At 31.3% G+C, this 14,187-nt stretch overlaps 2 protein-coding genes across 4 annotated transcripts in view; one reads left to right on the forward strand and one right to left on the reverse strand.

Annotated features, from left to right (window-relative positions):
- The window catches only part of RPA1 (replication protein A 70), a 41,354-nt gene extending 40,926 nt beyond the window's left edge, over positions 1-428 (forward strand). The window contains exons 17-18 of the mRNA XM_067284285.1: positions 1-128; positions 202-428. Of these exons, the coding sequence (XP_067140386.1) occupies positions 1-108 (108 nt within the window). The 3' untranslated portion in view covers positions 109-128; positions 202-428. The remainder of the gene's footprint in view (positions 129-201) is intronic.
- Positions 107-14,187, reverse strand: part of DENR (density-regulated protein) — a 27,882-nt gene continuing 13,801 nt past the window's right edge. For all 3 annotated transcript variants that reach the window (XM_067284303.1, XM_067284302.1, XM_067284301.1), the window contains 6 exons: positions 7,972-8,088; positions 7,867-7,886; positions 7,712-7,799; positions 7,458-7,631; positions 2,265-2,404; positions 107-342 (listed from right to left, as the gene is read on the reverse strand). In XM_067284303.1, coding sequence (XP_067140404.1) covers positions 298-342; positions 2,265-2,404; positions 7,458-7,631; positions 7,712-7,799; positions 7,867-7,886; positions 7,972-8,083 — 579 coding nt within the window. In that variant the 5' untranslated portion in view covers positions 8,084-8,088 and the 3' untranslated portion in view covers positions 107-297. The remainder of the gene's footprint in view (positions 343-2,264; positions 2,405-7,457; positions 7,632-7,711; positions 7,800-7,866; positions 7,887-7,971; positions 8,089-14,187) is intronic.

Raw genomic sequence — 14,187 nt, forward strand, 5'->3', positions numbered from 1 at the left:
GAAGAAACAAGATTCAAAACAACAGTGATGCAAGCAACACCTGTTAACTGTCTAGAATATGCCTCTAAATTGCTTTCAGATATTAAGCAAATGGAACTTGTTTTGTAAAAAATTTTATAGAAATGTTTATTTGCTAGACATTGAAGCGATTCCATTGTTATTTTTCTTTTGAATATTTACACTAAATATACTAAGTACGTCATTTGCAAATAAGAATATCAAAGCATTTTTTTCATGTCTGTTTAATAATTTGTTTTCAAATCATCTGCCAGAAATCTGTACAAATAGGCATCTACATTATCGTGATTGGTCGCCCAAGTCGTCTACAGCATCTTCGTCAATCTGAAAAAAAATATTTAAGTTAATTATCAATTACTGTATAAACTATGTATATTACAAATAAAGATTCTAAATATGATTCTTTCAAATGTTTTGGAAAGCCTGAATTTCTTTATAAAATTATATATACTTTTCCACTGTTAGCATGTATTTAAAATCTTGTTTAAATTTATTACTGATCTATGATTGTTTAATCCACTAAATCAGCTTGTTGAATAATTCATAAACATTCAAATGATTTGCATATATTGCAGTGAGATTCCAAAGTTTCTTATAATATCAATCCAATTTATTTTTTGCTTCAAAAACTTCAAAAGAAATTCTATCAAAGGTTCAAGAGGCATACAATACAGATGTTTTCCATTTAGATAGGCTAGAGTTATTGATTTGATTAGATTCATCTAAGCACTTTAAATCCTGTGAACATGTGTCCCATAAATACAAAATTAACTTAACAAGTATATACAAAGAATGATGATGGCATATCATTGCATGTAGTAAAACCTGCTTAATGAGAAATCACTTTGGGACTCAATAGCAGAAATTTGGGTTGTTTGTTAAATTATTATTAACATTTGTGATTGCATGCTATCAGGATTTAAGTCACATGTTAAAACTGACTGCTTAAGAAGCTTTACCTATTTACCCGAAGAAAATTAATTTTAAAGGTGTATATGGTCAAATAGAGTTTGGTTAATAATGTTAATTTTGATAAGTACACTTTGTGTATTTGTAATAATACAATCCTAACATTAACAAAAACATCTGAGACTAGAAACTCTCTCGTCAAGCATGTCACATGGTCACTCATTCAAAATCGATAAAACATTTATTCTATAGATAATATTTCCGCAAAAATAAGTAGCCTATACTTTCCGTCAGAACATAAATATAATAATTTCATCTGGATTGGTCAAAAATTACAGTAGTTATAAGGAATGAACACACACTCACGGATGATGACTTTTTTACATTAATAATCAGTAATGAAAAAAATTGCACATCGTAAAAAATTGAGGCAAATTTTTTTTTTGGTAAAGATTAAGCTTAGTGTTTCAAAGCAGTATCCACAAGAGTTTTACCTGTATTAATGTTTTTTACATTTTGCTTCGAAGTGCCAAGCTTGTCCTTACCAAAGAAAAATTCTTAAGAAGAAACATTTGACTTCATCCAAATTCTTATAATAATTTTTTACATCTTAAATGGGTTTTTTTTTATTTGGATATTAATTGATTTTTGGTTAATGATTGTGTTATTACATCAAGCAACACAATGACATGCAATTTGGTAGGTGCTCGACGACGGCCATTGACCGAATGCTTTCAATACGTCATTTAGTAAAATTGTTATAGAAAGTTTTAATTGGAATAAATCAGAGCTTTTGTTTTTCTGGATAAAATTATGAATAAAAATCATTCATTTTGATGCAATCTTATCCTTACAAAACATAAAATTAAGGTATAGAAGTAAAATAGCTTATGGGGAACCCCCATAAACTAACTTTGACCTATCGACCCAGAAGTTTTGCCACTACCTCACCAATAATGAGAGGGGCTTAGGTTTTTTTATAAAGGGGTTGCCAAAAGCTCAAAGCTTAACATTTTTCATACTAAGAAAGTATCCTTCAAACTAGATATTCAGACATACTAGATGTTTGAGGCAAAGAAATTGACCCCCAAAAATTGCAATTCTGATTCTTGTATGTCAGTGAGTGACTTTTTCACTTGGCAGAGAGTCACTGCCATAACTCTTCATAAGCAGAGTATTTAAAATTGATATTGTTTCAGTATTATATTAAGAGCCTTGTGTCTACAATATATTGAAATGTCTTGCATTAAATTGAAGATAAACTTTCAATTATATATAAGCTGTCTTGAAAGTATAAAAATATTTTAACTACACAATAAAAGTAATATAATTGTTACCTCTGGCCATTGCTCAGTTATTATATCAAGAAGGTCATCTTTAACATCTCCTTGAATTACAATTTCATCATCACCAGTAACAGATGATCCACAGGAAAACTTGTGAGAGAAAAATTTGCTAGCATCTTTCAAATCAACATCTAAAATAAAAAATTTATGAAATTAAATTTCTAGTAATTGAATAATATATACTTTGGACATACAAATGAAAGTAGGACTTAAATATTATTGCTCTGCAAGTTGTTCAAAGGATGTTATTTGTACTAAGAATCTAAACATAAATACAAATTTACAATTGATTTTAATATATTGCAAGATTTGTCATTTTGTGTAAATACAGTAGAGAACCAAAAATCGGAATCAATTGGAGACTGGGGTTGTTCAGATTAGTGATTTGTTCCGATTACCGATTATGTACGAATAAATATATTAACCTGTCCGATGTTCAAATTTTTCTCCGCTGCGTGTCGCTTCGTGTTAAATTTTTCTCCGTTGCATGTCGCTTTGTGTTGAATTTTCGTCGATTTTAAGCCTAACGAAAATTTTTATAAAATTATTATCGATTATTATATAATTATATAATAATCGAGGCTATCGTATCGTTAAAAATTATTTCTGCATTTTGTACAAACAAAATAAATATATTGAAGAATATAAAAACATGAAAATTATACTTTAGAAGAAGTAAATTTAGTATCAAAAACGTTCGATTCAGCACGACACAGTCCGACTGAAAATCGTTCCGATTACCGGCGATTCCGATTAACGAGTCTCTACTGTATATACACAGAGCAATTACTTATTGTGATGAAGTCACAATACCGAGCTGCAATTTTTAATCATATTCTTAATTTAAAATATGTGCTCTCCACCTCAAATTATTAGTAGTGGCTTGCCCCTGTACATCATACTTTTCCATTAACAATAGAATCTTGCCAGTCATCTAACACCTTTTAGGGAAAATTTTTGAATTGAAATAATATGACTGCGTTTGTACTGGAAGTTTGTATATAATTAATTGGGGCCTCCTGCCCCTGAGGTTTCTATGTCTTTTATCTATCTAACCCTGTTCTCTAGATTAAGGAAGGACAGATGACGGTGGGAATTTACAGGTCTACAGTTTTTAAAATTACAGCCCAATGAATAATCAAGAAGTTTCTAGATGTGCAAGACAAAACTAGTAAAAATTCATGCTTCCAAACTAGAACTAGCCACTGTAGTTAATGTAATGAAGTAAATAATACATCTTTAATCTGACCATGGAACACATGTCAGATACATTTGCCAAGATCACTTAATCAGAAGCTTACTAAACATAAAGCTTTTAGATCCTGTCTTTTTGATACTGTTCTTATTTGACTGACTCAGTTTCTCAGAATTGTCTATCACCCTCTCCATGTAGAAAAATATGAATAGTTACCAATGCATGTTTAAACAACAGGGTCGGGGATTCTTTCCCCCTGCCTGGCAATATCACTAAGTTTAGTGGTGGCTTTATTTGTCAGTAGTTCATATTGCTATGAAAAGTATAATAGTATTACATAGGCAAATGGGATCATCGATAAGTTATCTAATGATGAAGCTATAAAAATAAACTGCAAATGTTTTACCTGTACATCAACTTACTAGCAAAGAATGCTAAGTGTTGCCCAGAAACTCAGGAAGGAGGTTGAATTGTTCTCATTATAAGGTAGTGTATGTTTCTCTCAGGGTGGCAAAGAGTAACTATGCAAAATTTGGTGCAAATCAGTCGAAAAATTTGGCAATTTGTGAGGAATGAGGTCTGAGTTTTAAAGTAGCATATATTTTTGCAGGATTGTAGAGATAACTGGGCTGCACTATAGGATTATTCCTTATGGAATTTCGAGACTGAGTATATATTTGAACTCGGAACAGATATGAGTTCAAAGGTACCCTACTTTTGGACTGGAGACGAAAAATAAGAAAGTTATCATATTTACAATTTCTTGCCTTTCACAATGCATTCTACGCCATTTTAGAGTTTTCCACTAGGTGGCGTTCGACTGTTTGCACTCCTGATGGACCTCCTGGAGGGGGCTGCCGAGTGTTTAACATCACTAGTTATTAATTCACAGTAGTTCTTGAATAAAAGAAAAAAAAGGAAGTGGCATTCGACTGTTCATGCAATTTATTGCCTTTCAGAATGCTTTTTTTAATGGTTTGCAGACTTTATCACAAGATAGCAGCACTAGCAACTACGGTGCTGTCTGCATAATAGCATTAAATAAGTATGATAACTTTCTTATTTTTCATCTTTAGTGCAAAAGTAGGGTATTGTTGAACTCGTCTCGGTCCTGAGTTCAGTTATATACTCAAAATCCCGAAATTCCATAGGAAATAATCTATAGTATATCCGATAACTGTTCAAAATTTGTCCAGATTGCTAAAACATTTGGGAGTTTGGTGGTAGGGGATGAAATCAGAAAGAAGTGAGGGGTCCGAGTTTTATGGTAGTTCATGTTTCCCGTAGGGTACAAGAGAGATATTTGTGGCATCTATGTTTGCATCCTGGTTTAGAATAGATGTATTTTGCAACAACTGTGACTCCATTAGGCATTTTATCCTCAATAAGGTTCACTCACACATGTGGACTAATCCCATAATAATGATATGGTAGGATTAATACTAAAACAACAAATGCAAAAAATTATTACTATATAATAATAATACTTTTGTAAGTAGGAATAATATAGGCCTACTTACAAAAGTCTAGTTTCATAAAAAGGAAGTAAATTCACTCCTTATAATTTATCTGATAACATAAGAATATTCTTATCAGAAATAAATGACAAAGACAATATAAATAAAGCATTTACACAACTACCCAGACTGCACAAATCAAAACCAAAACCAAACAAGTAAGACGGCAAGGCCGTATTTGGGACAAGACTATGTCTCAGAGACTCACTACTAAGCGGGATCACTTCGACGCTCGCAGAGGGTTTTGTTCTCATTCTCCAATCATCTTTGGTATTGCTGGTTTTGAGCGCAATCATTCAAACTTCGCCAGCCACAGCCACAACCATGAGGTCATCCAAGATGTATTTTCAGTGAAATTAATCTATCTAATGTTGAAATTTCTCTCTGTTGCATGATACCCCAGATTGAATTTTTCTCAATGCAAAAATTTCCCGTTTTTGAAATAAAATAATGGTGGCTATTGTATTGTTCGAAATTATTTTTTTATTTTGCACAAATGAAATATATATATATACATACATATATAAAAAGAAATAATAATTATATTTCGGAAGTTAGTTTTAATATAAAATTATAAAGATGCACATCTAGTTTCAAAAATGTTCCGATGATGAAACAAGATATATCCGGTCAAATTGGTCAAGGTTAGTACGTGGCAACCAGAAATATGTGGGGAATAACATGGGACAGGTAAATGGATTTTTTCAAAGATTCGTTTGTCAAAATTCGATCTAGCAACATTTGCTTTTTGAACTTCCCAATGCACGTGTTTGTCAAAATTCAATTTCACAATATTCGTATTTCCAACTTCTCAACCAGCAACGCATGTGCAAATCTCGCACTACTGCCTGTTTGTAGAGAGTGTTGCCATTTTGTATTTTATTTCGTTTTGGTTCTCGGTCTTCTGACTACCTACAAGTCTGGTTTTTTATGCGTGCATGATTTGGGCACCTAATATCTGTGCCACATTTCAACTCCTGACATGTATTCTTTCATACCTCTAAGCTGGTAACACATCAGGCAGTACAATTTTATAAACAAGACATAGTCTTGTCAAAAAATAAGATAATAGGCACAAGAAGTTTACAAAGGCCCATCAGATAGTGAAGGGAACTGACCTTGAATGGAGTAGACACATGATGCAAGAGAAATGCTGCAGTAAGAACAATTTTCGTGCATTTTCCCTTCTTAATATGAAAATAATATAAGCCTATGTCCATCTGAAAGGAATAAGCTTTTTGATAGAGAAAGAATTTTAAAAATCAGTTCTGAGATTACTTCTAGCAAACAAAAAAACATTGTTGCTTTATATATAGTATAGATATAGGTATTTTGTAAAGGCTACAAAACCGAATAGTTGTTTATGTACTTTATGAACAATATTCCTTTTATCTGATAACTTAAAATATAAGATGTTTATGAATTTCTGGATTGATTATTGCATTTTGAAATATGATTTTGTACATTTGATGCTAAAATAATAGTATTTTCCATTGAAGGCTAAATTCCTTGCAAATAGCATTTTAAGTGAAGTCAACTTTTCTGGACTTAATAATCATATACATGAAACATTCATTATTACATATAAGAACAAGCAATTATTTGTCGAGCAGCAATTTTTAAATCTATTTAATTTAAAATATGTGCCCTCCACTTCAAATTAGTCGTGTCTTGCCCCTGTACATCATACTTTTCCTGTTAGCAATACAGTTGTGCCAGTCATCCATCTAACTCATTTAGGAGAAATCTTTTGAATTGAAATAACATGACTTCCAGTGAAAACTGGAAGTTCTCGTATTGTTAATTGGGGCCTCCTACCCGAGCTTTCCATATCTGGTCTCGACTTTCATCTACCTAACTGTATTCTCGAGATTAAGAAAGGATGACAGTCATATAGCCAAGCAGTCGGAGACAGCAGTGGAAATTTATAGGTCTACAGTTTTTTAAAATTGCAAACAAATAGTAAAAGCACATTTAATTATCATTTTTTCTTTTAAGAAAATTTCTTTGAACAAAACACAATGCATACTTTGGAATTGAAAGATACCATTCTTACCATATGGATTTTATTTTACAGATCAATAGTCATAGCTGATTAACAATCAGTTATGACTATTGACCTACTACAGAAACATTATGTAAGATGTTCACAACATATTTTGTATGCATTATAGTGCTGTTCATTCAGTCGAAGAGAAAAAAAGATGCGCTTTGCTCCAGACAATATATCTTTTCATGCTGTATATGGCATTGTTATAAAGTTTAGCTTTTTCACATTCTTTACACATATTGTGATTTTGTTCTAATAATTTTTTCATTTGTTTAATTCATCAAAAGAGTCAGTCAAGGAGGATGGCAATCTTTTTGCTGCAGGTAAAATCATTTGTAAAAAAATTGAATTTATTTATTGTGAAAAGTCCCAGATTGACTTGAATATCCGTCAAGCATAAAAGAAACTTTAAAAAAACTTACCAAATGTCTTAAGGCCCGTGACAACAGTTACAAATTTCTTTTTACCACGGGATGATCGAAACATGCAAACTTTCTTTTCCTTTTCTACTTTCTTTTTTGTTTTTACTACTCCCTTTCCACCCCTTTTTTGCCTTTTCTTTTCCTCTTCACCAGAACCAGTTGTTGGTTGGCCTTCTAATCAAAAATTTATCATATCTTAAAATACTTATGTCTAATTAAAGAACAAAAAATATATATATGTATATTATATTCACCAAGTTTAAGTCTCCTTTCAAATTCATCTGGAAGATTTTTTTGAAGCCATAATTTACATTTTTCATATCCAGGATAATATTCACAATACTAGAAATAATTTAATAATTTAATAATTGAATTTAAAAAGAAATTAAAAAGAAAAAAAAAAATTTACCTCTAATGGCATAGTGCATTCTGAAATTCAAGAACAATTTGTTATAAAATTAAAGTTAACATTAAAATGGATGATTTGTTTAATACAGTTTATCTCTAAACTCACCTCCACAATATAGTACTTGAATTGGATAATTAACACCTGGTTGAGGGCCTATTGGCAATCCTGAGTTGGGTATTTCACTGTCTGTTGGAGTGACATCATCATTATCAGACATAACAGCTAAAAAGAAAATGTTTTTATGAGAAAGTCTTAAAATTTATTATTAACAAATATATTTCATTGCTAATCAGTATGATATTCTTAACTTATAATATTTATATAATAAAAGATTAAAGAAAATTTTTTACATTTCTAATGGATATTATTATATACAAGCAGTCTATATTTCCCATTTCTTTTGAAGATATTCACATATTTTCAAATGGATTTTATTATTATTATTTTATAAATAGTTTTGCAAGTGATTTCAAAGGCATAATGCATATAAATCTGTTATTATTGAAAAAAGCCAATTAAAATTTGATACTAATACTAACTGAAAACCTTTTTATTAAAATAAAAAGTTTTTTCAGTTTATATATTGAAATTTAATTAATACTAATTGAGTTTTTTACTCTATTTCACTAAATAAAAATAACAGAAAATTACAACTTTTAATAAATTATTGCCTTGCAATTTTCTTTAAAAGCGCACACAAGTATTCTGATAATAAAATACATTTTATAATATTAAAAACAAAAAAAAACTGAAATTTATCCAAAAGTATCATAAAAGAGTATTATGTATTATTCAAACCTTTAGAATATTTTCTTTTATGAAATTATAACATTTATTTATTTTGAATATTTTAAATCATTAACTACTATAACTAATTATTCGAATTCTTCTAACATATCTCTGAAGATGACTGGAAATTTAAAGTGCAAAAGGTTATTAAGTATTGAAAAATTTATCAATATTGCTTATTTACAGAGATAAAATATAAAAAGAAGCATAGAAAACCAATACTAATCAATTTTACAAACAATATTTTTGAAATATAATATACATAATAACATGTTTAAACAGAAACAATTCTTCAGAATGGCATGATTTTCTATGTTAAAAATTATTCTATAAGCCAAAACCTATCCAATGTGGAAATGGAGGAGTAACCTGAAATAGTAGAAAATTAAGATTCTACTTGTAGTCAAACAAGTACCGTATTTTACGGAGTATAAGACGCACTTTTTTCTTCGAAAAATTGCTTCCAAAATTCAGGTGCGTCTTATAGTCCATAGCGTCTTATAGGTATTCTTTTTAAAAAATTGCTTAAAAATTAAGGTGCGTCTTATAGTCCGTAAAATACGGTAAATTCATTTCCAAGAACAACAATCACTACAGAACAAACTATTCTGAAAATAATTTTGAACCCTGTCATGAAATGAAGGTCACACGACAAGGGACATACAACACAAGATCTTTGTTGGAATTAACCGGCAGCAGCATCAAATACTTTTAAGAACGAGAACTTTACTCTCAAATTTGTTTGATTCTTGAATGTTTTTGAAAACACGTAATGAATGCAATTCACGAAGACAATGAGAATAAGATAACACAGTGTTGCCAATTTGCATTGTACAGGGTATGATAATTAGTGACCGACTAGTTCCAAATATTCAAAAATAAGTTGATTAATATATACATAATTACAGAGATTGAGGTAAACAACTATAATATTAAAATTCTTTCTGAAGACAGGTCACAGGATAACTTGGTCTCTGTATCACTATAATGTGATTAGAATTTCTGACCGAGTGCAAAACACTAGTTTTTGGTATTCTTTCAATTCAATTCTTTATTGTATGAATCTTAGTATGTTACAAGGGGTTAATATGATAGCATGGTATCTCACAATAAAACACAATAATAATCATTTTTTTTACATATTATGTAGATTTGAAATTAGTACAATTTAACAAATTATTTAAATATAGCTTAGTACAGGATAACACAAAATAAAATATACTAAAATAATCATTTTTTGAAAAAATGGAATAAATTACAGGTACTCCTCACTTTACGACAGAGTTCCGTTCCGACAACTACGTCATTAAGCAAATCGGTCGATAAGTGAGGAGCTTACACTGGGAATATAGGATCGTTGTAAAATTATACAAATTATGCAACAAACTTCAAATTTATTCATAAAAAGACTATTATAGTACACTATTAGCCTATTATAGTTCTATAAGACTATTATAGTACACTTAGTGCACATCACCATTCACTACTGACCAATACTCAAGCTGAGAAAGGGGATTCCCCGAATTGCAGGTCAAAACTCGATTGGTTGTAAGTACGAGTGGTTGTTAAGCAGATAGGTTGTAAAGTGAGGAGTACTTATAGTTATATCTTTCCAGGATTTAAATTTTGTCAAATATTTTTTCCTAGTTGTTTCAAATTTGATACAGTGAAAGAACACATGTTCCCAAGTTTCATATGTTTGCAAACTACAGCTACTGCAAATTCTCTCAGATCTATACACACACACTGTATTTACTCACATATAAGACAAGATTTTTATTCATTTATCACAGCTTCAAATTCCTAGGTGTGAGCAAAAGGTTCTTTGTGTTTTTGCAAATAATTTTTGTGAACAGTGTACAGTGGTGCCTCATATAACGTACTTAATCCGTTCCAGGTGCACGTCCGTTAAGTGAAACGTCCGTTATACGAAACGCGTTTTCCCGTAGAAATACATGTTAAAACATCTAATTCGTTCTGCAGCATAAAAAATGAACATGGGGTGCGTTCTTTTATTCCTCCGCGTAACTCTGCGCGAGCGACATCCGTTTAAAAATTCCTGCGGAACGCGTTCCTAAATTCCAGTGGGAGTGCACGCCGCCGAATGGCAAAAACGGCCGCTTGTAGCAGTAGTTTACGGTGGAAAGCATCATGGCGTCCTCCATGGCTCAGATAGTTTCGTTTCCGGGCCCATTATGTGGTTTTATGAATGAGGATTTAGAAATTGTGAAAGCGCGAGTTAGCGCACGCGGTGATGTAACTGTCTTTACGAATTTTTTTCGAGGCTATTTTGAATGCTCTTTCAACAAATAATCCATTTTATGGTTAAATTTTACAATTGGGACCCTTCTTTTGCCTTTTAAAGCTCATATTTTAGAATTATAGATTCCTCCATCACGATACTATCGATAGTGCGGGCGCCGCCATCTTTCTTTCTTTCACCGTCGTGCCTAAATGCCTACAAACAGCAGCACACTCCCGTAGTAGCGGAGACACAGAGCGACAGCTATTAAAGAACGCACCCACAGAGCAGTCACCAATTATGCCGGAAAGTCCGTTGTTCGCAGCCAGTCCGTTGCTCGAGTCACATAACGGCCAAACAGAAAGTCCGTTGTTCACAGCGTCCGTTATTCGAGGCGTACGTTATACGAGGCACCACTGTATTTGCATTTTTTACCGTATGCTTACCCTCTTGTATTTAAAAACATAAGTATTTTATCCGGGTCGTACGAATTGTTCTTGTATATTATCAGGAGTAAAAATGAATAGCAATAGGAAAAGCAAAGCTTTTGAATTGAATTCCAGATTGAAATTCCAAAACCACACGGGAACTTGATATAAGTTTTAATCCATTCCCATGTGAAAACAGATGATTATTCGGAAATCAGAATTCAGAGAAACTCATAAGTGTAATTGACGGAGAGTGGATTCGACTGTTAAGAATTGGCAAAAAAAAAGGTTTCCGATCATCCAGCTTTACATGAATAAATTATGTTATCGATTTTATAAGATTTTTCCTTAAAGTTTAAAATGCAAGTAATTTTTGTGGGACAATGTGTGCATTTACATTCATTTGATATTTTAATTGTGATTAAATGAAATAAAATTAGAATTGTATTAATAAATCTAATTTTCTTTATTTTGATCTTTAAAGTCACACCTTGTCCTATATGTGAGGTTGTCTTATATGAGAGTAAATACGGTATATATTTATACTGTATTTACTCTCATTATATATATATATATATATAGAGTAAATACAGTATAAATATATACCGTATATATATATATATATATATTAATTTTAAAATATAGAAAGTTTATGACCATATAAGAAAATGTTAAATCTGACCATAAAAAAGTTCTCATATTGTAACAATAGAATGATAAAGTCTTAAGATCAATTGGGATTGAATTGAGTCAATTCTGATTCATCCCGCAATCTGGGTTCCGATCTCGTTACATTTAGTAATGAGTGATGACCAATAAGAAAGTGGAGATGAGTAAAAACATCCAATTGAAATGGCTTATCTGGGACCCAAAAAAAGTGATAAAAATTAGAGTTCCAAACACACACAGCTTCTTGACCTGCCTTAGCCATTGTGTGCATCACTCTAAAAACAAAAGGAGATACTTGGCAACATCATCCCTACTATGAACTCGTCATCTCTCTCCCTTGCTCTGGCAGCAGTTTGCCACCTAACTACCAAAGCCCTCAACCTCGAGAAGAAGATCAAAAAACATGGATCCATCTATATACAAAAACTTTGTTGTTGTAAGCATTTTTTTTTTTTTTGTAGAAGAAACTGAATTAAATGTTGTATAACTGGAGAGAGTTGTCTCTGTATTCAACACTCCCACATACGATTTTAAGCTATTCTGATATCCTGATGTTACACGCGGTTTGATGACCTCATACTATTATTAGTGTTATACGTCAAAATATAATTTTGACCACATCTCCGGTGTAGAATTCATCATTTTACATGATAATTTATATCCCTAAACAAATAAGCCGTACTTATACAAGTTGTTTTAGAAATACAATATAATTGAAAAGTTTGTTCTTTTCCAACAAAGACCAATCTTCTCGTATGCTCTGTTCGCAATACACTTTTATAATTAATGTTTGATAACTTTTGATCAAATAGAAATGAGAAACCGTGTCAATTTAACAGATTTTTCAACACCAACATCCAGTTATATGTATAATTATACATCACTAAACTTAATTTATACAGTTTGTTATATGCTACTTTAACATAACTTATCATGTAGTTTCAACAATCTAATCCAAAAAGAAATTATTGCTTTTATTATTAATACCAATATTCTAGAAACACCAAACTCCAACTGCAAGATATAAGGAAAGAACAATTTCCATTTTATCATGATAAGTAATTGTCCATTCAGGAGCAGCATAAAATAGTACAGATGAAATCATTGTATTTATATAAAATTATTTACTCAAACAGAATTAATCATAGCTTTTGACAGAATAAGCCACATAGAACCCTGTGCCATTTTAGCCATACGAATAATATAATTTTTAGCTTGTAAAAACAGTCCAGAAGATAAAAACAATACTCCCAGGTATACATACTTTGAAATGACTCATGTAAGTTTATTAAAAAAACCATCTCTCTCTGGGTGATAGCCTACCACCCTTCTTAAACACCATTACTTTTACTTTTGAAACATTTATAGTCAGTACCAGATTTAACAATCAGAGGCTCATGAGCACGAATAAAGTGGGGACCCCTTTAAGAGTAGGCAAATTTGATAATTTAGAAAATTTATACAAAATACTGTACTTAAAAATATGTTTTCAAAAAGTTAACACCTTTACAATAATAAGTAAAAGCTTAAAACATTCTTATAAATTCATATAAAATTTAATTAAATAACGCTTTATTTTTATAAAATATAGACAATATACATTAAACATAATACGGAATTAATGTGAGGATAATATAGGGATAAGGTAGGAAATGAGAAGAATATACGAGAGTAGGATAAAGAGAGAAAAACTTCAGGTTAGGACATAGGATGGGCACTACCCTCACACAAAGGTGGTGAGGGGCCCTGTGACTAGGCCACACTAGGCTGTCGCAGTAATAGAAAAAAAAATTATGTTTAAACATAGTTTTGTGGGGGCCTGGGCACTGACCTCAAATGCCCTTATGTAAATCTGGCACTGTTTATAGTTAATGCATTGTCACAACAGAATTCCTCCAAAACTGCGATTTTCTTTTGTAACATTTTGGAGTATCAGTAAGGATTACAGTTTCATCAGCATACATTAGTACATGTAACTCAACTTGATCAGAGAGAGAGATCCCAGGTAGGTCAGATTTAGTGAGTCTCACTATCAAACCATTAACATAAATTAAAAAGCAGTAGGCTCAGAACTCTAATGTCAATACCAAATGAATCAGTCATTTAATCTTTACTTTTGCAGTGACTTTGGAGTATATATCAATTATAAGGCCAAGAAACTGTTTATTCATACTCATTCTTTCTAATAGAGAC

The sequence above is a fragment of the Centruroides vittatus genome, unplaced genomic scaffold, assembly GCF_030686945.1.
Source record: "Centruroides vittatus isolate TY-2023 unplaced genomic scaffold, ASM3068694v2 scaffold_1167, whole genome shotgun sequence".
NCBI lineage: Eukaryota > Metazoa > Arthropoda > Arachnida > Scorpiones > Buthidae > Centruroides > Centruroides vittatus.